This window comes from Mustelus asterias, chromosome 6, assembly GCF_964213995.1.
Source record: "Mustelus asterias chromosome 6, sMusAst1.hap1.1, whole genome shotgun sequence".
Lineage (NCBI taxonomy): Eukaryota > Metazoa > Chordata > Chondrichthyes > Carcharhiniformes > Triakidae > Mustelus > Mustelus asterias.
The window spans coordinates 127,612,153-127,636,530 of NC_135806.1; the positions used below are offsets into that span (position 1 = coordinate 127,612,153).

The following is a 24,378-nucleotide window of genomic DNA, read 5'->3' on the forward strand; positions in this document are numbered from 1 at the left end:
CTTAGTGATGGAAAGGGATAGGCATGAACCTCGGGCCAGTGGTTTTAGCTGGGGGAAGGGTAATTATGAGGCTACTAGGAGAGAATTAGGAAACATAGGTTGGACTAGGAGATTACAGGGACTGGGAACGTCCGACATGTGGAGTTTTTTCAAGGAGCAGCTACTGCGAGTCTGTGATAGGTATGTCCCTGTCAGGCAAGGAGGAATTGGTAGGGCTAGGGAACCGTGGTGCACCAAAAAAGTTTCTTTGTTGGTTAAAAAGAAAAAGGAGGCTTATGTTCGGATGAGACGTGAGCACTCGGGTAGTGCACTAGAAAGCTTTAGATTGGCTAAGAGGGAGTTGAAGAGCGAGCTTAGAAGGGCTAAAAGGGGACATGAGAAGACTTTGGCGGATAGGGTTAAAGAGAATCCTAAGGCGTTCTATAGGTATGTCAAGAACAGAAGGTTGGTTAGGGCAAGTTTAGGGCCAGTTATAGATGGCAGAGGGAAGTTATGTGTGGAACCGGAGGAGATTGGTGAAGCATTGAACCAATATTTCTCTTCGGTGTTCACGCAAGGGGACATGAATATAGCTGAGGAGGACACTGGGTTGCAAGGGAGTAGAATAGACAGTATTACAGTTGATAAGGAGGATGTGCAGGATATTCTGGAGGGTCTGAAAATAGATAAATCCCCTGGTCCGGATGGGATTTATCCAAGGATTCTCTGGGAGGCAAGAGAAGTGATTGCAGAGCCTCTGGCTCTGATCTTCAGGTCGTCGTTGGCCTCTGGTATAGTACCAGAAGATTGGAGGTTAGCGAATGTTGTCCCATTGTTTAAGAAGGGGAACAGAGACTTCCCCGGGAATTATAGACCGGTGAGTCTCACTTCTGTTGTCGGCAAGATGTTGGAAAAAATTATAAGGGATAGGATTTATAGTTATTTGGAGAGTAATGAATTGATAGGTGATAGTCAGCATGGTTTTGTGGCAGGTAGGTCGTGCCTTACTAACCTTATTGAGTTTTTTGAGAAAGTGACCAAGGAGGTGGATGGGGGCAAGGCAGTGGACGTGGTATATATGGATTTTAGTAAGGCGTTTGATAAGGTTCACCATGGTAGGCTTCTGCAGAAAATGCAGATGTATGGGATTGGGGGTGATCTAGGAAATTGGATCAGGAATTGGCTAGCGGATAGGAAACAGAGGGTGGTGGTTGATAGTAAATATTCATCATGGAGTGCGGTTACAAGTGGTGTACCTCAGGGATCTGTTTTGGGGCCACTGCTGTTTGTAATATTTATTAATGATCTGGATGAGGGTATAGTTGGGTGGATTAGCAAATTTGCTGATGACACCAAAGTCGGTGGTGTGGTAGACAGTGAGGAAGGGTGTCGTAGTTTGCAGGAAGACTTAGACAGGTTGCAAAGTTGGGCCGAGAGGTGGCGGATGGAGTTTAATGCGGAGAAGTGTGAGGTAATTCACTTTGGTAGGAATAACAGATGTGTTGAGTATAGGGCTAACGGGAGGACTTTGAATAGTGTGGAGGAGCAGAGGGATCTAGGTGTATGTGTGCATAGATCCCTGAAAGTTGGGAATCAAGTAGATAAGGTTGTTAAGAAGGCATATGGTGTCTTGGCGTTTATTGGTAGGGGGATTGAATTTAGGAGTCGTAGCGTTATGTTGCAACTGTACACAACTCTGGTGCGGCCGCACTTGGAGTACTGTGTGCAGTTCTGGTCCCCACATTACAGGAAGGATGTGGAGGCTTTGGAGAGGGTGCAGAGGAGGTTTACCAGGATGTTGCCTGGTATGGAGGGGAGATCCTATGAGGAGAGGCTGAGGGATTTGGGATTGTTTTCGCTGGAAAGGCGGCGGCTAAGAGGGGATCTTATTGAAACATATAAGATGATTAGAGGTTTAGATAGGGTGGATAGTGATAGCCTTTTTCCTCTGATGGAGAAATCCAGCACGAGGGGGCATGGCTTTAAATTGAGGGGGGGTAGTTATAGAACCGATGTCAGGGGTAGGTTCTTTACCCAGAGGGTGGTGAGGGATTGGAATGCCCTGCCAGCATCAGTAGTAAATGCGCCTAGTTTGGGGGCGTTTAAGAGATCCGTAGATAGGTTCATGGACGAAAAGAAATTGGTTTAGGTTGGAGGGTCACAGTTTTTTTTTAACTGGTCGGTGCAACATCGTGGGCCGAAGGGCCTGTTCTGCGCTGTAATGTTCTATGTTCTATGTTCTATGAAACATCTTATCCTCACATTAATGCCAAAATAGAGAATCGGGCTTCATAATATACCTGGTACCCAACAAGTGTAACTCCCGAGAGCTGCCTAGGCCCCATACCCCTTATTACTTTTGGTTAACAAAAATCTATCAATCTCAGATTGAAAATTAACAATTGATCCAGCAGCAGTCTCTCTGGGATAAATTCCAAATCCCTTTCTCAGAAGGGAAACCCAGCAGAACCTAGAAATGAAGGGCACTAGTAAAAAAATGTCCAAACTGATCTTGTGGACCTTAAAATGGAACTTGTTACTGGCACCGGTATCACTGATTTTTTACTGGGATTTGATCGTTTTGAACTGGTTTTGTGTCGCTCTATTTTCTCATTCCACTCCTGAGAGTTCATGCCCTAAATTTTAAACTATGTTCCCCCCATCCTAGACTTGGTAGCCAGAGAAATAGTTTCCCTCTACTCATCCTCTCTGTTTCCCGTAATACCTTGAACACTCCGGTGACATTATCCCTGTGACAGCGTTTGTCCCAGAGGCAGTGGAGTAGGAGAATTTGCAGTCTCTTTAAGATGTCTGCAGGACTGTTTCTTGGAATGTTTGGAAAGGACTCTTAACGAGTTTGCATCAATTGTAAAGGATGAATTGTAATTTTCTTAAATAAGAAGAGGTGATGATCCATGTGACCTGGTGACCGTTGACCTGGTAGCAATACCAACAAAAGGGAAGTTAGGATGAAAAAGCTGTGTGCTTCGATACAAAGGAGAGCTGAGACAGGAGGGAGAACAGAAAAGGCACATTTACAAGGTGCTGTGTGTGTGTACGATAGTTTTCGATCTCAATGCCGTTTCCTCTGCGCTATCCCCATTTCTATGGTATCTCTTTTGCATTCTATTGTAATTGTTTGCATACTGAAATGTTCGGAATCATGTAATCTGTATCAATATACCACCGTTCCTTCAGTCGCTGGGTCAAAATCCTGGAATTCCCTCCCTAACGACATTGTGCGTCAACCCACAGAACATTTTCAGCAGCGATTCAAGAAGGCAGCTTACCACCACCTTCTCAAGGGCAACTAGGGATGGGCAATAAATGCTGGCCAGCCAGCGACATCCATGTCCCATGAATGAATTTTTAAAAATCCTACATTATGAATTATGATTCCTTGTTCTGTATCATCATCATAATTCTGCCATGATGATTTGTCAATAAACCAATGATCTATCTATCCACAGCGATAGGAAGGAGCGAGCCCTTGGAGGATTTGCCAACAGGGACCATCATTTTAAATGAGGAGAGATTGAGTAGACTGGGGTACACTCATTGGAATTCAGAACAATGAGGGGAGATCTTATAGAAACATATTAGATTATGAAGGGGATAGATAAGATAAAAGCAGGGAGATTGTTTCCACTGGCGGGTGAAACTAGAACTAGGGGGCATAGCCTCAAAATAAGGGGGAGCAGATTTAGGACTGAGTAGAGGAGGAACTTCTTCACACAAAGGGTTGTGAATCTGTGGAATTCCCTGCCCAGTGAAGCAGTTGAGGTTACCTCATTAAATGTTTTTAAGGCAAGGATAGATAAATTTTTGAACAGTAAAGGAATTAAGGGTTATGGTGAGCAGGCGGGTAAGTGGAGCTGAGTCCACAAAATAATCAGCCATGATCTTATTGAATTGAGGAGCAGGCTCGAGGGGCCAGATGGCCTACTCCTGCTCCTAGTTCTTATGTTCTTATGTTCTTCTTATGTTAGATTCAGGGTGTTGCTGGACCAAGAGGTTCGTGTTGATGCGTGAATGAAACTTGGCGTGAGTCACAATGTAGGAAGCAGAGTTTTGAATGAGTTGAGTTTTACTGAAAGTGGAAGATGGAAGACTGGCCAGAAGAGCTTAGAAATAGTCGTGTCTGAATATAACAATAGTATTTATTAACCTTCAATAAATAAAGGCCTCTATTTAAGTTAAATAAAATAAGCATTAAAGTTCATATGAAAGCACTCCTTATTACTGAACTAGGTATGGAACTGCTTTCTGTGCAAAGACATGGTTGGTGTCCCTCTCTGAGCAATGAAAGTCTGTCCAGCCAATTAAAGGATAATTTTTACACGGGACTTGCCCTCTGGTTCTGGTCCCTTCCTTGATTCCTCAGTGTTGCAACACATGAGGAAAGCCAGGGAAACAATTATATTTAAACAACTTTTAAATTACACTTAAGACATTCATTCGGATTCCCTCACGATCTAGTTCAGCAGAAGAGTTAAGCTGTGTAACATAAATACTCTCCTAAAAGAGTGGAGAGAGGAATTCAGTTTTGCAGCAATATTATAGAGGCCCAGCATCAACTTGTGAAATACTTTGGCAAGTGAACTTGGCTGACTGGGGGAGGGGTGGTGAAGGATGGCAAAGTGACAGGTTCTGACTGAAAACCGGCGTGTTTCTCCCCAGAGAAACAGACAGGTTTTCTCTCCAGACCTTCTGACATTTTGTCAAAAAATATGAGGGGGCCGTCAGTGCCATCATTTCCCCAACCCCATCTATTATTGGCAGCAATCACACCCCCACCCATGTAATATCGTTGTCAATCTCACCCCACCGTGTAATATCTCCCTCCCCCCTCCCCACTGCTCCCCACACTCCACCAATGTAGTGTCGCTGGTAAAATCATCCCACCCATCGCCGCCCAGGCCCTGACCCCACCCCTTGTCACTGCCAACCTTGCAATGCCAACCTGGCACTTTGGCACTGCCAGGGTGCCAGGTGGCAGTCCATGCCCCTGACCACCTAGGAACTGCATTGACTTCAGCGCCTCTGGCATGGTCATCATGCTGGGGAGGTGAGGGGGAAGGTGGAAGCGCCTGACGTCTCTGGAAGGTATTTCGCTACGCCATTAAGGAATATTTAAATATATTTAAGTTGATGAGAATCATGCCCTCGCTGGAGGTTAACCTGATCACGTTGCAGGCAGGGCGAGGGACGGTCTCATTCTGAGTTCTCCCCAGTGCAAATCCCATTATGGTCCTCTCGTGAGAGTTAGCGCCACAACAGGATTTGCCCCCGGATCCAATAGGCCAGAAAAATCCCGGCTGCTGCGTCTATAAACGCTGCGGAAAAGCAAAGCCAGGAGAGACTTTCCACCAACAACAACTTGTATTCACGTAGCACTGTTAATGCGGTAAAACATCCCAAGGTGCTTCACAGGAGTGTTATAACTCAAAGCATGACACCAAGCAGAGAAGGAGACACTCAGATCACCAAAAGCTCGATCAAAGAAGTAGGCTTTAACGAGTGTCTTAAAGGAGGAAAATGAGGCAGAGCGATTTAGGGAGGGCATTTGAGAACTTGGGCAGTTGAAGGTGTGGACACCAATGGGAAGCAATTAAAATCAGGAATGCACAAATTGCTGGAATTAGAGGAATGTAGATATTTTGGCGGGTTGTGAGATTGGAGGAAATTCATAGAAATCATAGAATTTATTGAATCCCTACAGTCAGAAGGAGGCCACTCAGCCCATTGAGTCTGCACCAACAACAATCCCACTCAGGCCCTATTCCCGTATTCCCACATCTTTACCCCGCTAATCCCCCTAACCTACAGAGATGGGGAGGGTCAAGGCCATGGAGGGATTTGAAAACAAGGATGAGAAGTTTAAAATCGCGGTGTTGCTTAACCAAGAGCCGATGAATGAAGGTCGAATCTAATTGCTGAATTAATAGCGAATTCTGCACTACACGAGGTTTCGCAATGAAGGATAAAAGACTTACTGACAAACATTCGGAGAACCATCTCAGTTTCTTCACCCGCACGTTACTTGTGAGCTTATCCAGCTCCTGTTTGATATCTCGGGACACTTTCCCACAGAGCAGGGGTGGAGCACCCGATGCCATTGCACGGTCTGAAAAAGAGTGGATTCATTTTGGCGGGAATAAGAACATAAGAAATAGGAGCAGGAGTAGGCCATCTAGCCCCTCAAGCCTGCTCCGCCATTCAACAAGATCATGGCTGATCTGATAGTGGGTTCAGTTCCACTCACCCGCCCGCTCCCCATAACCCTTAATTCCCTTAATGGTTAAAAATCTATCTGTGACTTAAACACATTTAACGAGGTCGCCTCCACTGCTTCATTGGGCAGAGAATTCCAAAGATTCTCATTGGGAGAAGTTCCTCCTCAACTCTGTTCTAAATTGACTCCCCCGTATTTTGAGGCTATGCCCCCTAGTTCTTGTTTCCATTGTAAGTGGAAATAACCTCGCTGCTTCTACCCTGTCTAGCCCTTTCATTATCTTATATGTCTCTATAAGATCTCCCCTCAACCTTCTAAACTCCAATGAGTACAGGCCCAGTCTACTCAATCTCTCCTCATAAGCTAACCCCCTCATCTCCGGAATCAACCTGGTGAACCTTCTCTGTACCCCCTCCAAAGCTAATATATCCTTTCTTAAATAAGGGGACCAAAATTGTACACAGTACTCTAGGTGCGGCCTCACCAGTACCCTGTACAGTTGCAGCAAGACCTCCTTGCTTTTATACTCCATCCCTCTCGCGATAAAGGCCAACATTCCATTTGCCTTCTTGATTACCTGCTGCACCTGCAAACTGAGTTTTTGTGATTCATGCACAAGGACCCCCAGGTCCCTCTGCACAGTAGCATGTTGTAATTTTTCACCGTTTAAATAATAGTCCATTTTACTATTATTCCTTCCAAAGTGGATAACCTCACACTTACCAACGTTATACTCCATCTGCCAGATCCTTGCCCACTCACTTAGCCTATCCAAATCTCTCTGCAGACTCTCTGCATTCTCCACACAATTTGCTTTCCCACTCATCTTTGTGTCATCCGCAAACTTTGTTACCCTACACTCAGTCCCCTCCTCTGGATTGTCTATGTATATGGTAAATAGTTGAGGCCCCAGCACCGATCTCTGCAGCAGGCCACTCGTCACTGATTGCCAACCGGAAAAGCACCCGTTTATTCCGACTCTCTGCTTCCTGTTAGATAGCCAATCCTCAATCCACGCTAACACTTTACCCCCAACTCCGTGTACCTTTATCTTCTGCAGCAACCTTTTGTGAGGCACCTTATCGAATGCCTTCTGGAAATCTAAATACACCACATCCACCGGTTCCCCTCTGTCAACCGCACTCGGTATATCCTCAAAACATTCCAGTAAATTAGTCAAACATGACTTTCCCTTCATGAATCCATGCTGCATCTGCTTGATTGAACCATTCTTTTCCAGGTGTCCAAATCTACCAAAACCTATCAAAAATCTACCAAAGAGACTCCCCGTACCATTGTTCTCATGCAGGAATCAGTGCCAGGGAGGGGGACATTGGCATATTTTGAAGGGGCAACTTTTCAACCCTGTTGGGGGGATAATTTGTGAACTATGAATGTGAACTGAATGGGTCAGATGTTGCTGGAACAGGTGTGGCTTGGCCTAGCTAGTCAGACTTGTTTGTGCACTCTGCGTAACTGGCTTTTGAGGAGCCTTAACCCGAAATGTCTCATTGTTTGGCGCCATCCCATCTTTTAAGCCTGATAAAAGGTCATCTACTTCAAACATTGGACTGAATATTCTGGAGGGTGAGAGGACCCCAAATACCAGGACCATTTGTGGTTCCTGATGGTGATGGTGTTGGAGCCCCATCTCCCTGCATGATCTTTAAATCATAGAATCCCAACAGTACAGAAGGAGGCCATTTGGCCCATCGAGTCTGTACCAACCACATCCCACTCAGGCCCTATTCCCATAACCCTCATTTACCCTGCTTATCCCCTGACACTAGGGCCAGTTTTATCATGGCCAATCAACCTAACCAGCACACCTTTGGACAGTGGGAGGAAACTGGAGCACCCAGAGGAAACCCACACGACACGGGGAGAACGTGCAGACTCCACACAGACAGTGACCAAAGCTGGGAATCGAACCCGGGTCTCTGGCATTGTGGGGCAGCAGTGCTAACCACTGTGCCGCCAAATATGGCATGCTAATTACTCAGCCAGGTACTTTTTAAAGGATGTGAGGCATCCCACCTCCACCACTCTCCCAGGCTGCGCATTCCAGGCTGTCACCACCCTCTGGGCAAAAAGATTTTCCTCAAATCCCCCCCTAAACCTCCCACCCCTCACTTTTAACTTATGCCCCCTCATGACTGACCCTTCAACTAAGGGCAACAGCTGCTCCCTATCCAACCTGTCCATGCCCCTCATAACCTTGAACACCTTGATCAGGTCGCCCCTCTAAGCTCCTACTTCTTACGGTCTTAAGCAAATCAGTTATTGTGAACAAATCTTTAGCTCGAATGTCAAAGTGAATCCCAAGTGGCATTCCAATCAAAATTCCAATTGGATTTCATTGAATTCCAATTGGCTGGTTGGATCATGCCTGAGAAAGCTTTATTTTCCGCATAAGAGTCCAGTCAAACAATCTGCATTGATTTATTTTAAAAATCAAAGTTTAATTGAAGGGCTGGAGGAGGACGTGCTTTTTGAAATAATAGGCAGGACACGGAGGCAAATCGTGAGGTGATCCGGTGACACACCTACCTGTATTCCCAATGATTTCCTCCCACTGTTGGTCAGCCAGGATGTTGATTTGGAGAGGAGAAATCAGCGGTGTTAATGACCAGAGCCTCACGGTGGAGTCTCGGGAACATGACGCCATGGTGAAGGGCCTGTTTGGGTGACAGGTCAAACCTGGGTGAGGGAATGAAGCTTCAGTTACTTACTCCCCCAAAAAAAGGCAAGGCTAAAATGTTAAATTCTGACGACTATTATCAAGCGTGCTCCAGTCGACGGACAGAAATGGCTGTTTTCTATTCTGCAGAATCCAAAGTAAAAAGTTGAAATAATAATGAGGCAAAAAAGCACCCGACTTGCAAAACGTTCATCTTGCAGATATCTAATTCAAGGTGAGGATTTGATTCGCGACGTGCTGCTTGAAGGTACATCCTCACAGATTCGTGAGGCGTCATGTTTGACCCCGTCTTGGCACAGTTTCTGATCCGTATCATTCTCCAGCTGGACTTGGAAATCCATCTGCTGGTGGTCAGCATTTCAGATCGGGTCATCCCCAAAAGGCTGATGTTACATGTCCAACCGCTGCTCAGGGGGAAATGGCGGCGTTATGGTAACTGTCTGTGTGGAGTTTGCATATTCTCCTTGTGTCTGCGTGGGTTTCCTCCGATTTCTTCCCACACTCCAAAGATGTGCATTTAGGTGGATTGGCCATGCTAAATTGCCCCTTAATGTCCCAAGATGTGTAGGTTAGATGGATTAGCCATGCTAAATGTGTGGGGTTGCAAGGATAGGGTGGAAGGGAGGGTTTGGGTAGATACTCTGTCAGAGAGTCAGTGCAGACTCGACGGGCTGAATGGCCTCTACTGCATTGTAGGCATTCTATGCATCTAGGATCTAAACACATTTGGAACTGAGTGCTCTTATTAGCGACACACAGCATGGTTTTGTACAAGGGAGGTTATGTCTTTGATTGAGTTGTTTGAGGGGGTGACAAAAATGATTGACAATGGAAGGATGTGTTGTCTACATGGACTTTAGTAAAGCATTTGACAAGGTCCCTCATGGCAGGCTGGTGCAAAAGTTTAAATCACATGGGATCAGGGATGAACTAGCCAGATGGATTCAAAACTGGCTTGGCCATAGAACAGTAAGAAGTCTCACAACACCAGGTTAAAGTCCAACAGGTTTATTTGGTAGCAAATACCATAAGCTTTCGAAGTGCTGCCCCTTCGTCAGATGGAGTGGTTATCTGTTCTCAAACAGTGCAAACAGACACAGAAATCAAATTACAGAATACTGATTAGAATGCAAATCTCTACAGCCAGCCAGGTCTTAAATGTACAGACAATGTAGGTGGAGGGAGCATTCAACACAGGTTAAAGAGATGTGTATTGTCTCCAGACAGAACAGCCAGTGAAATTCTGCAAGCCAAGGAGGCAAGCTGTGGGGGTTACTGATATCAGTATTACCAGTAACCCCCACAGCTTGCCTCCTTGGCTTGCAGAATTTCACTGGCTGTTCTGTCTGGAGACAATACACATCTCTTTAACCTGTGTTGAATGCTCCCTCCACCCACATTGTCTGTACATTTAAGACCTGGCTGGCTGTAGAGATTTGCATTCTAATCAGTATTCTGTAATTTGATTTCTGTGTCTGTTTGCACTGTTTGAGAACAGATAACCACTCCATCTGACGAAGGGGCAGCGCTCCGAAAGCTTATGGTATTTGCTACCAAATAAACCTGTTGGACTTTAACCTGGTGTTGTGAGACTTCTTACTGTGCTTACCCCAGTCCAACGCCGGCATCTCCACATCATGATTGGCCATAGAAGACAGAGGGTAGCAGTGGAAGGGTGTTTTTCTGAATGGAGATCTGTTACTAGTGGTGTTCCACAGGGATCAGTGCTGGGACCTCTGTTGTTTGTAATATATATAAATGACTTGGAAGAAAATGCAGCTGATCTGATAAGCAAGTTTGGAGATGATACTAAGATTGCTGGAGTTGCGGATAGTGATAAAGATTGTTAGAGGATACAGCAGGATATAGATAGGCTGGAAAATTGGGCAGAGAAATGGTAGATGGAATTTAATCCGGACAAATGCGAGGTGATGCATTTTGGTAGATCCAATTCAGGTGGGAGCTATAAAATAAATGGAAGAACCATCAGGAGCATGGATGCACAGGGATCTGAGAGTACAGGTCCACAGATCCTTAAAAGTGGCAGCACAGGTGGAAAAGGTGGTGAAGAAAGCATAGGCACGCTTGCCTTCATCGGACAGGGCATCGAGTATAAAAGTTGGCAAATTATGTTAGTTACATAAAACGTCGGTTCGGCCATATTTGGAATACTGTGTGCAATTCTGGTCGCCACACTACCAGAATGACGTGGAGGCTTTGGAAGGAGTACAGAAAATGTTTACCAGGATGTTGCCTGGTATGGAGGGTATTAGCTATGAGGAGGGATTGAATAAACTGGGATTGTTCTCCCTGGAAAGACGGAGGTTGAGGAGCGACCTGATAGAAGTTTATAAAGTTATGAGGGGCATAGATAGGGTGAACAGTTGGAAGCTTTTTCCTATGGCAGAAAATCAATTACAAGGGGGCACAAGTTCAAAGCAATGGGGGAAAGGTTCAGTAGAGATATGCAGGGGAAGTCATAGAGTCATAGAATCATACAGTGCAGGAGGCCATTTGGCCCATCGAGTCTGCACTGACCACAATCCCACCCAGGCCCTATCCCCATAACACCATGCATTTACCCTAGCTGGTTCCCTTGACACTAAGGGACAATTTAGCACGCCCAATCCACCTAACCAGCACATCTTTCGGACTGTGGGAGGAAACCCACGCAGACACAGGAGAACGCCTAAACTCCGCACAGTGGTCCAAAGCCAGAATCGAACCTGGGTCCCTGGTGCTGTGAGGCAGCAGTGCTAACCACTGTGCTACCGTGCCGCCCATCGAAAGATCATTAGGATAAAAGATGTGTGCTTTCTATTTGCTAAATACTCATTGAGTTTTTTATCAAATAAAGTATTAAAAGTATTAAAGTGTCTCACATCACACTTCACCTTGGGATCAAGATTACAACAGACTATACCTTATTTATCAATGAGATTAATAGCACTATCATTCCCCGCTACATATTACATATGGGGAGTTTATAAAAGGCAAGATGAGCCATTACCATAGACATCAGCACCATGATCGTACACAGTGTCCAGACAAGTTCCATCTCTAGTATCCCAAACACGAATAGTGTAGTCCCAGCTGCCTGATATCAAGAGATAGGGGACTTCAGTGTTCCACATCAGCCCTCGCACTGGTGCCTTATGTCCACTTAAAATGTTGATGCAGGCATCCTGTGTGTAGTCCCATATCCTTACAGTACTGCAGAGGAAATACAGAATGTTTACAGCATCAACGTGGGAGCTAAAAATAAACCCCGAGCCAGTCCTCTTGTCGTTAAATACATTCCAAAGCTGTTAAAATTTGCTTTATAACTAAGCAAAAAAATTCAAATGCTGGAAATCTGAGAAGAAAATAAAACATGGAAATATATATAGTTGTTGCCAACATCTGAACATTTAAAAAAATTGGTTGTTTTCAGCTCAGAATGGGTTCTTGATGTGGGTCACTGCCTAAAACAAGGATTTTCATAGAATCATAGAAACCCTACAGTGCAGAAGGAGGCCATTCAGCCCATCGAGTCTGCACCAACAACGAATCCCTCTAACCTATGCATCCAGGACACTAAGCAACATTTAACATGGCCAATCAACCTAATCCGCACATCTTCAAGTGTGCTGGAGTCTTGGAGACAGTCTTGCGCTGGAGTTTTAAGCCAGGAACAAGCTGACATCGAGATTACTTCCAGCTCCCGAGCCGGCATCAATCAATTTGCCAACTGTATTCCTGGAGGTTCTATCACATGAACCATCTGGTTCATTAATGTCCTTTAAGGAAGGAAATCTGCTGTCGCTACATGGTCTGGCCTACATGTGACTCCAGACCCACAGCAATGGGGAATTTCACAGTAACTTTATTGCAGTGTTAATGTAAGCCTTACTTGTGACTAATAAATAAACTTTACAACTTTACAATGCCATAGAGTTATAGAGATTTACAGCATGGAAACAGGCCCTTTGGCCCAACTTGTCCATGGCCCCTTTTTTACCACTAAGCTAGTCCCAACTGCCCGCATTTGGCCCATATCCCTCTCTACCCATTCTTACCCATGTAACTGTCTACATGCTTTTTTAAAAGACAACATTGTACCCACCTCGACTACTACCTCTGGCAGCTCATTCCAGATACTCATCACCCTCTGTGTGAAAAAATTGCCCCTCTGGATCCTTTTGTATCACTCCCCTCTCACCTTAAACCTATGCCCTCTAGTTTTAGACTCCCCTTCCTTTGGGAAAAGATGTTGACTATCTAGCTGATCTACGCCCCTCGTTATTTTATAGACCTCTGTAAGATCACCCCTCAGCCTTCTACGCTCCAGAGAAAAAAGTCCCAGTCTATCCAGCCTCTCCTTATAACTCAAACCATCAAGTGCCGGAGCACCCTAGTAAATCTTTTCTGCACTCTTTCTAATTTAATCATATCCTTTTTATAATAGGGTAACCAGAACTGTGCACAGTATTCCAAATGTGGTTGACTCTCAAATGCCCCTCTGAAATGGAGGACAAATAGGGATGGGCAATAAATACTGCCCAACCAGCGACGCTCTTGTCCCGTAAATGAATAACAAAATAACTTGCCCCCACGCTCCAGCCATTAGTCAGCTAACAGATCCATCCTTGTGACGCACTGCCTTCCAACGCCCATTGGAAAGCAAAAGTACTCATTTGGATGACATTTGACTGTCAGCCCTTTTCAAGAGGAAATCACAGAATCCCTACAGTGCAGAAGGCAGGTTATTCAGCCCATCGAGTCTGCACCGACAACAATCCCACCCAGGCCTTATCCCAATAACCCCAGGCATTTACCCTCGCTAATACCCCTGACACCTATAGGGTTCATGGTGGGAGATATAGGAAGGATATCAGAGGTAGGTTCTTCACGCAGAGAGTGGTTGGGGTGTGGAATGGACTGCCTGCAGTGATAGTGGAGTCAGACACTTTAGGAACATTTAAGCGGTTATTGGATAGGCACATGGAGCACACCAGGATGGTAGGGAGTGGGATAGCTTGATCTTGGTTTCAGATGAAGGTCGGCACAACATCGTGGGCCGAAGGGCCTGTTCTGTGCTGTAATGTTCTATGTTCTATGTTCTATGACACTAAGGGACAATTTAGCATGGTCAATCCACCTAACCCGCACATCTTTGGACGGTGGGAGGAAACCAGAGCACCCGGAGGAAACCCACGCAGACACGAGGGGAATGTGCAAACAACACACAGACAGTGACCCAAGCTGGGAATCGAATCCGGGTCCTGGCGCTGTGATGCAGCAGTGCTAACCACTGTGCCACCGTGCCACTCCACTCTACCTCTAGGAAAATGACAAGGTGAACAATTATTTTGATGTCTATCTCCAGGGTTGCACACAAGAATGTCCTGGAGATCCGAGAGAGTGATCTTCGATCGCTGGAGACTCCAGGCCAATCCTGGAGGGTTGGCAACCCTGCCCCTCAGAAGCCGCAATGCAATTTTAAAATTCAAAGGCCCCAATTGGGCTGGAGGTGGCTTTGATGCTCTGGTTTCCTCCCACAGTCCAAAGATGTGCGGGTTAGGTGGATTGGCCATGCTAAATTGACCTAGTGTCAGGGGGATTAGCAGGGTAAATATCTGGGGTTACGGGAATAGGGTGGGATTGTTGTCAGTGCAGGATCAATGGGCCGAATGGCCTTCTTCTGCACTGTAGGGATTCCATGATTCTATAATTAGTGGTGCTAAATGCTATTCGCAAGTCAGGAAACAGTTCTGGGATGGGATTTTCCAGCCGCACATGCCTCAAGACCGGAAATTCCTACCCGAGGTCAACAGATCTTTACATGGTCTGCTGAATTTTCTCTCCCGCGCACTACAATTCACGCAGCGGGTGGGACAATTCTGCCCCTGGAGGGTAATTTTCTAAAGCAGGTGGCAGTCATGACTGAGTTTGCCAATGTCGCGAAGAGCAGGTAGGAGAGTAGAGGCCCAGCAGACACACGGACCACCCAAATGTCCAAACGCCCGCTCATCAGGTCTACTCAAGCAAGGACAACTTTGTGCACCAGCATGAGTACCCCAGTTTGTCTATCCTTTTTCGGTTACTGCTGCCTCACAGTACCAGGGACCTGGGTTTGATTCCCGGCTTGGGTCACTGGCTGTGTGGAGTCTGCACGTTCTCCCCGTGTCTGCGTGGGTTTCCTCTGGGTGCTCCGGTTTCCTCCCACAGTCCAAAGATGTGCAGATTAGATGCATTGGCCATGCTAAATTCTCCCTCAGTGTACCCGAATAAGTGCCAGAGTGTGGCGACTAGGGGATTTTCGCAGTAACTTCATTGCGGTGTTAATGTAAGCCTACTTGTGTCTAATAAATAAACTTTGGTTCTCCACCCATGCCCCCCGACAGCTAGAATCATAGAAACCCTACAGTACAGAAAGAGGCCATTCGGCCCATCGAGTCTGCACCGACCACAATCCCATCCAGGCCCTATCCTTACATATTTACCCACTAATCCCTCTAACCTACGCATCTCAGGACACTAAGGGGCAATTTTAGCATGGCCAATCAACCTAACCCGCACATCTTTGGACTGTAGGGGGAAACCGGAGCACCCGGAGGAAACCCACGCAGACACGAGGGGAATGTGCAAACTCCACACAGAAAGTGACCCAAGCCGGGAATCGAACCCAGGTCCCTGGAGCTGTGAAGCAGCAGTGCTAACCACTGTGCTACCGTGCTGTCCCTAACTCTACCCCAGACCGTTCGTATCTTTCACAATTTGATTGTCTCCGTCTCCAACCCCTGAACAAGTTGTTTAACAAGGGGAATATGGGTTGCTGGCTCTCCCACCATTGGCCCTTGCTTTGAAAATGTCAGCCCCTCCTACAGGCAATGGAGGATTGGCAATGCTACTCCAGAGCGTCAATCTGAGAGCACTATTTTGAAAAGTGTCTCTGCACCGTTCTCGCTGGCAGTTGAACTCCCATCCCCATACCTTTCTCTTCAAAGACCCAGATGGATCTGTTGCTTAGTTACAGTATTTTCAGGTTTTTATTTGCTTCATAAAACCTTGTTTTGTGCATTTGCACAATTCTGCCCTTGATAGACTAGCAACAAATTAATTGATAACATCTTCCTAAAGACTGGAGGGAGAGCCAGGCTTCATAGAACACCTACAGTGCAGAAAGAGGCCATTCGGCCCATCGAGCCTGCAGCAACACCAATCCCACCCACGCCCTATCCCCATAACCCCATGTATTTACCCGGTTAATCCCCCTGACACGGGGAGAGAACGTGCAAACTCCACACAGACAGTCACCTGAGGCTGGAATTGAACGCGGGTCCCTGGCGCTGTGAGGCAGCAGTGCTAACCACTGTGCCACCGTGCCACCCGATCACTGTGCCACCCTGCCTCCCTGACAACTGTGCCACCGTGCCGCCATGCACATTTTATTTGTGCACTGATGTAAATGCAATCCTGTGTCTGTGTGGAGTTTGCACACTCTCCCTGTGTTTGCGTGGGTTTCCTCCGGGTGCTCCAGTCCAAAGATGGGTGGGTTAGGTGGAAGGGCCATGTTAAATTGCTTCTTAGTGTCAGGGGGACTGGCTAGTGTAAATGCATGGGGTTATGGGGATAGGGCCTGGGTGGGATTGTAGTCGGTGCAGACTCGATGGGCCGAATGGCCTCCTTCTGCACTATGGGATTCTATGAAATGGAGAAATTATATACCTTTTCACCTCTCAAAGTAGCTTTGCGCAATGCCTCACTTGAATAAATGTGCTCAAGAAAGGATACCTGTCATCAGAGCCGCTACAGAGGATGCCTTCCCTCAGTGGAGACCACCTAACGTGGAACACTTTGGCAGTGTGCCCTGTGAAGACTTTCAGTGGCTGGTCAGAACTGGTGGCTAAATAATAAACACGAACACTCTTGTCCTCGCAGCCTGTAGCTATCATATCCCTGGAAGATAAAGAGAATGTTTCAATAAACATATACTTGATTTGATTTATTATTGTCACATGTATTGGTATACAGTGAAAAGTATTGTTTCTTGCGCGCTATACAGACAGAGCATACCGTTCATAGAGAAGGAAATGAGAGAGTGCAGAATGTAGTGTTACAGTCATAGCTAGGGTGTAGAGAAAGATCAACTTAATGCAAGGTAAGTCCATTCAAAAGTCTGACAGCAGCAGGGAAGAAGCTGTTCTTGAGTCAGTTGGTACGTGGCCTCAGACTTTTGTATCTTTTTCCTGGCGGAAGAAGGTATAAGAGAGAATGTCCGGGGTGCGTGGGGTCCTTAATTATGCTGGCTGCTTTTCTGAGGCCACGGGAAGTGAGAAGAGGGAAGAAATAGTTTTTAAAATCAAAACTTTTGGGGCTTTATCTTCTACTTTTACTGATTGTGGTAAGGGATGTTACAAAGTGACAGTGGAACACAGTACACTGATGACTATCCAGGAACACTAATACATTCTTGGATCAGGTGCAGTACTGAAGAGAGTTCCCTTGATTCTGTCAAAGTAACCTCAGAGAAATAACCATCCTGTTGGCAGTGTGACATCTTCCATTTCTAAAATCTGTGTGTTTCATGTCCTGAGTGAGGCTGTTAGTTTTGTACTGCTACTCCTTTCATTTGACAAGGGAGAGGTTTGTAATGGGATGTTTAGTTTAGCTACCCATTTGATGGCCTCCTGAGGTACCTAGTGGAGAAACTGGCCAGAATTTTACTGTCCCGCCCACCACGGGAATCGGAGCATGCGAGGGGTGGAACACGGAAAGGTCGGTTGGCCTCTGGTGGAATTTTACGATTTTTGGTTTGGGTGTGGCCGTAAAATCCTGCCCACTGTGTAAGCTGGAGCAGATCTTAGTGAGCAGGTTAATGTGATGAGTTCCAAGTTCCCCTGAATCACGACCACAATTTCACTTTGGGTCGACCCTCTTCTTCCACTTATGGGGCTGGATTTTGTGAGGTACCATATTCCCCGGCCATCCCGAAGTCAGTTGGGAGCCTGACCACCAAAAAGCTGGTTGACCCGCCGCCGGTGGGGCATTAATGGGTTCAGGGCGAGACTTTCGTCCCCACTTGGGGAGGATGGGTCGCCTTATTGAGCTGCAGGCCAATCCCGATTGGCCAGCAGTTTTGCTGTCCTGGCAGCGCCGTGATCAAGCGGTGGCCACTGCTGGGATTACAGGCAGTCCTCGAAGAAGAGGAGGTTGTGGAGATTAGTGTGAAGGTACGTCCGGTGTATTGGCAGGGCATGGCTGGCAGGCCCTAGCGAGGAGGGTTAGGTGGGTGGGGAGGCCTGTTCTTGAGAGGCTCGGGTGAGGCACGGCAGCACAGTGGCCAGCACTGCTGCTTCACAGCGCCAGGGACCCGGGTTCGATTCCCAGCTTGGGTCACCGTCTGTGTGGACTCTGCACTTTCTCCCCATGCCTGCATGGGTTTCCTCCGGATGCTCCGGTTTCCTCCCACCTTCTGAAAGATGTGCTGGTTAGGTGCATTGACCCAAACAGGCGCCGGACTGTGGCGACTTGGGGAATTGCACAGTAACTTCAGTACAGTGTTAATATTAGCCTTACTTGTGACTAATAAATAAACTTTACTTTACTTTAACTTTACTCAGAGAGTCCCCAAAGGAGGACCCATCCACCCCCTCATTCACCTTCTCTCGCCACACTACTTTGTCCAGAAAAGCTGCCAGGCTACACAACTGGCCTAGGCTGTGGGTAAAATAGTGGTGGAAGCGGGATGAAGCCCTTAGGTGGCCATTAAGGGCCTGAACAAGAAGAATGGTGAGCGTGATGCCCAACACTGCTCACTATCACAGGGGAACAGGTTGGGGTTTGTGGATAGAGAGTGGGTATGCCCCCCCCTCCCCCCCACTCTCCCCCCACCCCCCCGCCCTCCCCCCACTACACCTTTACATCCAGTCCAGTCCTTTGCCAGGGACTCCCTGCTATTCAGTTAGTGACAAACTCTTTATGCTGTATGGGTCCCACAAGTCTGTCCACCTGGATAGTGGGGCCACCAGCTGCATCAACATTAGCTCCTGTGTTTCAGAACCATCAGTGTGATTTTCACCTCTTTCTTGGCGGGTTCTTCAAGTCCTCAGAACGGGAAGGTTGATGTCGTTCAGGATGCAAGGGAGCAAGATGGGATCATGGCAAAAGGCAGACAGGGCAGTGAGAAACAGCACTTGGGAGGTCATCAGCTGGAGTGGATTTAAGTGTTCCAGATACTGTCTGCATGGCAGCAATTCATAGAAACATAAAAACTAGAAACAGGAGTAGGCCATTCGGCCTTTTGAGCCTGCTCCGCCTTTCATTTTGATCATGGCTGATCATCAATTTCAATATCCTGGTCCCCCCTCCCCCTATATCCCTTGATCCCTTTAGCTCCAAGAGCAATATCTAATTTCTTCTTCAAATCACACAATGTTTTGGCCTCAACTACTTTCTGTGGTAGTGAATTCCACACATTCATCACCCGCTGAGTGAATAAATTTCTCCTCACCTCAGTTTTAAGAGGTTTACCCTTTATCCTCAAACAATCCCCCACCATTGAAACTGAATCTTCCCTGTCAAATCCTGTTAGAAGTTTATAAGTTTCAGTGCACGGTAGGACATGTGGCAACGGCAGCAGTGTGAGACAGAGCAGTATCATGCACAAAGCAGAATAAGTGGTGATATTGGGGTACAACTCTCCTTGATGGAGAATTCTAGGACTAGGGGACATAGATTCAAAGTAAGTGGCAGTAGGTGTAGAGGGGACATGAGAAAGAAATCTTTTTACACAGAGGGTGGTGGGTGTCTTGAATTCGCTGCCCGAGTTGGTGGTGGAAGCAGAGACCCTAAACTCTTTAAAAAAATACGTGGGTGGCACAGGTGGCACACTGGTTAGCACTGCTGCCTCACAGCATCAGGGACCCGGGTTCGATTCCCAGCTTGGGTCACTGTATGCATGGAGTCTGCACGTTCTCCCCATGTCTGCGTGGGTTTCCTCCGGATGCTCCAGTTTCCTCCCACAGTCCAAAGATGTGCGGGTTAGGTTGATTGACCATGCTAAATTGCCCCTTAGTGTCAGGGGGATTAACAAGCTAAATATGTGGGGTTACAGGAATAGGGCCTGGGTGGGGATTGTGGTTGGTGCAGGCTTGATGGGCCAAATGGCCTCCTTCAGCACTGTAGGGATTCCATGATTACTCCCTTCCTGTTCACTGCCCAAGCACCAGCAAGTGAAGTGACCAGGGAGCTGTGTTGATATGTGGAGATTTTTTTCAGTGGCTGGACTGTCTCACCCTCCTGACTGAAGGTACAATGCAGACATTGGAGGCGCGAGGAGTTCTTTTACTCAAATGAGAAACAATGCAAATTAACTTTGACCATTTTTATGACATGCCAACCTGAATAAGCTTGGCAGCACCGCAAATAACATGACTTGCACTCTACGGGGATACATGGTTGCAAACCCAAAAGGATCTGTGCATAAGCTGCCCGGTTGAAAGGATTTACTTACTTATTATTCTGGCTCCAATCACATCCAAACACGGCAGCCGGATGCTTGTACTTGTGCAGAACCTTCCCATCGATTGTTCGAATAATACTGCAAACAAAGGAGAAGTCAATAGTGCTGGTTCTGGCTCAGACACCAGGGGTCAGATTTTCAACTGGCACTGGCTTTTAAAAATCGCGGTCCCAGGGGTCATGTCTGGATCCGAATCTCCCAGAGAGACTTCAATTTTAAAAGGGAGGGCAAGGGAGAGGGAATCTGGAATCCATTTGTCTCCAGGTGGACTCCTTAAGCTCACGTAGGATCTTGTCACCTGCATGTGGGGAGTCGGGACTGTAACTTTTGAAAGGAGATTTTCCCAAACCTGAACATTCCCACGCACGTTCAAAGTGAGGCTGAGGAAAACTTAATTTTCTGACATTGAAAATGATTGGTGCATCTGGTATATTGCTAGGATTGTGCCTATTACCTCAGTAAGTCCTGTTTGCATTCCGTTTCATGCCTTTGATCTCCTGGCCCTCTGAAGCAAGGCTGCGGCAGGCTCCAAGATGGCTGCCGCCTGCCTTTTCCACTGACACAATACAGGCAGTTCCAACTGGCGCCACTGATTGGGCACTTCCAGCCCAGTTAGGGCATTTAGAAGCAGCATCATGTGAACGATGCAGTTGAGGTGTAGGGGCCAGGACCCCAAATTTAACCGGGCATCAGATTCCTTCAAAATGTTTGAGGCTTTGAAACACCAGCCCCCCCTCCCCCTGCTGCTGACCAAGAATTCTGCTCCCTGGCTCCATCATTACACATCTCCCCTACTCCTGTTTCGACACTAGATTGTATCAAAAAACACATGTGAAGAAATTCCAAATGCACCAGTCAGAAATTTCCAAAGCTCTCTGAGTTGCCATTTTAACACACGATCCTGCTCCCATGCCCACATGTCTGTCCTTGGCCTGCTGCAATGTTCCAGTGAAGCTCAACGCAAACTGGAGGAACAGCATCTCATCTTCCGGCTCGGCACTTTACAGCCTTCCGGTCTCAACATCGAATTCAACAACTTCAGATGATTTGCTCTACCCCACCTCGGCCCCCTTTGTTTTCATTCTATTTTATTTAATTTTTTACTGTTCTCTACCTTTTATTTCTTTATTGTCTTTCTTCATTTTTCTCCCCCCCACAACTCTTTCCCCCTAATTCACCCCCTTTCCCCTTCCCTTTTCTCCCCCTTTGCTTCCCCTTTTCTAAATCCATTTTCCCATCCATTTTCCTCCCCCGCACTCGCCCGCCTCCCTAACATCTTCATTTTAGCTTCTCTGCCGTTTGGCCATTCATACCTTTTATTCTCTCTGTGGACAGCCATTGGCTGTCTTTTTCCCTGGTTTCTGTGGCTATGACTCATCTTACATTCCCTCACCCTGCGGTATAAATATCTCCCACTTTCTATGCCTTTTAGCTTTGACAAAGGATCATCTGGACTCGAAACGTCAGCTCCTTTCTCTCTCCTCACAGATGCTGCCAGACCTGCTGAGACTTTCCAGCATTTTCTCTTTTGGTTTCAGATTCCAGCATCCGCTGTAATTTGCTTTTATCAGGAATTATGCCTCCGCATTGTAAAACTACAACTGACAATTCATTGTTTAAAACAAGGCAGAAAGGGAGAAACCAAGGATCTGTCAGTTTAACGTCAGCTTTGGGATTGTCACCATCAGAGTGAGTGAGCGCTTGGGCTAATCAAGAAGAGTTTGGAGCTGTAAGGGTAGACCATCTTCTCAAGGGCAAGTAGGGAAGACCAATAAATTCTTCACTCAAAGGGTAGTGAACCTGTGGAATTCTCTACCACAGAAGGCTGAGGAGGCCAAGTCGCTGACTATTCAAGAAAGAGTTAGATATTTTTAGATTTTAATGGCATCAAGGGATGTGAGGAAAATGCAGAAATTTGGCATTGAGATAGAGGATCAGCCATGATCATATTGAATGGCGGAGAAGGCTTGAAGGCCTGAACCATAAGACCATAAGATATAGGAGAAGAATTAGGCCATTCGACCCATTGAGTCTGATCTGCCATTCAATCATGGCTGATATGATTCTCATGCCCATTCTCCTGCCTTCTCCCCGTAACCCTCGATCTCCTTATTGAGCAAGAACCTATCTATCTCTGTCTTAAAGACACTCAATGACCTGGCCTCCACAGTCCTCTGTGGCAATGACGGCCCACTCCTGCTCCTAGTCTCTATATATAACCTCTCAGCCCTAGCATCATCCGTGCAAATCCTTTAGGCGCCCTTGTTCCCATTATGCCACTCTAACTATCGGGAGGGTGCTTCATCGGCCTGTTTTCAAAAAACATTCCTCCTATCTGCCTAACTAGAGGCAAATAGGAGGAAAGGAAGGGAAGCAGTGGGGGAAGGTCTGAAAAGCAGCAAATTCTGACAGCAAAATGAGCTGGGAATAGTGACAGTGAGATTCAAGGATCAGGATATTTGCAGATCATACGAAAAGCAAATTGCTCCGGCCCATTATAAATGATACAAACAGCTGTAAACTGGACCGGCCTCCTAACATTCTCAAATGCACTGCTAGCAATGAGACAAATGACAGAAACAATACTTACCAAAATCCATCGCCGCTACACGTTGCTATCCGCTTGGAATCTTTGTGGCTCCAAGCAATGCAGAAGATCCCATTTTTTCCATGCTGCAAAAAACAATAAACAACACTAACTGCCAACCATTAAATGGAAAGAAAAACAAGGGGTGAAATTCTCCATTGGAATCGTAGCGGGCAGGGGAGGGAGGACCATGGAAAGGCCTGTTGACCTCGGGCGGGATTTTCCAGTCTTGGGGCGAGCGCGGCCGTGAAATACTACCTAAGATTGTTGCAATTATACAAGGCATTGGTGAGGTTGGAGGCAGTTCAGAGGAGGTTCACTGGATTGATTCCAGAGAGGAGGGGTTTGTCGTATGAAGAGAGATTGAACAGTTTAGGCCGATACTCTCTGGAATTTAGAAGAATGAGGGGAGATCAAATTGAGGTATATGAGATGATAAAAGGTATGGATAAAGTAGACGTGGAGCGGATGCTTCCTCTTGTGGGGCATTCTAGAACGAGAGGTCATAGACTTAGGAAAAGGGGTAGCAAATTTAAAACAGAGTTGAGGAGAAACTACTTCTCCCAAAGGGTTGTGAATCTGTAGAATTCACGACCAAAAAGTGTGGTGGATGCTCGGACAGTGGGTCAGACAGATTTTTAATTGGGTTGAAGGATTATGGGGAGAATGCCGGAAAATGGGGATGAGGAGCATATCAGCCATGATCGAATGGCGCAGCAGACTCGATGGGCCCAATGGCCTAATTCTGCTCCTATATCTTATGAACTTAAGATGTTAAGAGCAAGATATCGACTCCATCTGACGAAGGAGCAGTGCTCCGAAAGCTAATGGCATTTGCTACCAAATAAACGTGTTGGACTTTAACCTGGTGTTGTTAAAACTCTTACTGAATTTTAGATCCAGGGTCCCGATCCTGCTGCTAGGATTCCGGGTCGGGAATTTTAAACATGCAAAAGAACACACTTGAGGAAAACAAGACCTGCATTACCTGAGGACGGATGCTCTTGCTCTAGAGGGAGTGCACAGAAGGTTTACCAGGCTGCTTACTGGGATGGCGAGTCTTATGTATGAGGAGAGATTGAGTTGGTTAGAATTGCATTTGCTGCAGTTAAGAAGAATAAGGGGGGATCTCATAGAAACACATAAAATTCTAACAGGACTAGACGCAGGAAGGATGTTCCCGATGGTGGGAGAGTCCAGGATCAGGTGTCACAGTTTGAGGATACAGGACAGAGATGAGGAGAAATTTCTACACCCAGAGAGCAGTCAGCCAATGAAAGAATCATAGAATCCTACAGTGCAGAAGGAGGCCATTCAGCCCATCAAGTCTGTACTGACCACACTCCTACCCAGCCTAACTCCCATAACCC

General features: G+C 46.5%; 1 protein-coding gene across 5 annotated transcripts in view; it reads right to left on the reverse strand.

Annotated features, from left to right (window-relative positions):
- The window catches only part of wdr17 (WD repeat domain 17), a 105,312-nt gene that overhangs the window by 61,815 nt on the left and 19,119 nt on the right, over window positions 1-24,378 (reverse strand). For 3 of the 5 annotated variants that reach the window (XM_078215457.1, XM_078215456.1, XM_078215455.1), the window contains exons 9-14: window positions 23,012-23,094; window positions 20,413-20,499; window positions 16,692-16,856; window positions 11,926-12,128; window positions 8,765-8,914; window positions 5,976-6,106 (exon numbers count right to left, since the gene is read on the reverse strand). In XM_078215457.1, the coding sequence (XP_078071583.1) occupies window positions 5,976-6,106; window positions 8,765-8,914; window positions 11,926-12,128; window positions 16,692-16,856; window positions 20,413-20,499; window positions 23,012-23,094 (819 nt within the window). The remainder of the gene's footprint in view (window positions 1-5,975; window positions 6,107-8,764; window positions 8,915-11,925; window positions 12,129-16,691; window positions 16,857-20,412; window positions 20,500-23,011; window positions 23,095-24,378) is intronic. The other 2 variants (XM_078215459.1, XM_078215458.1) reach the window with 1 other exon arrangement.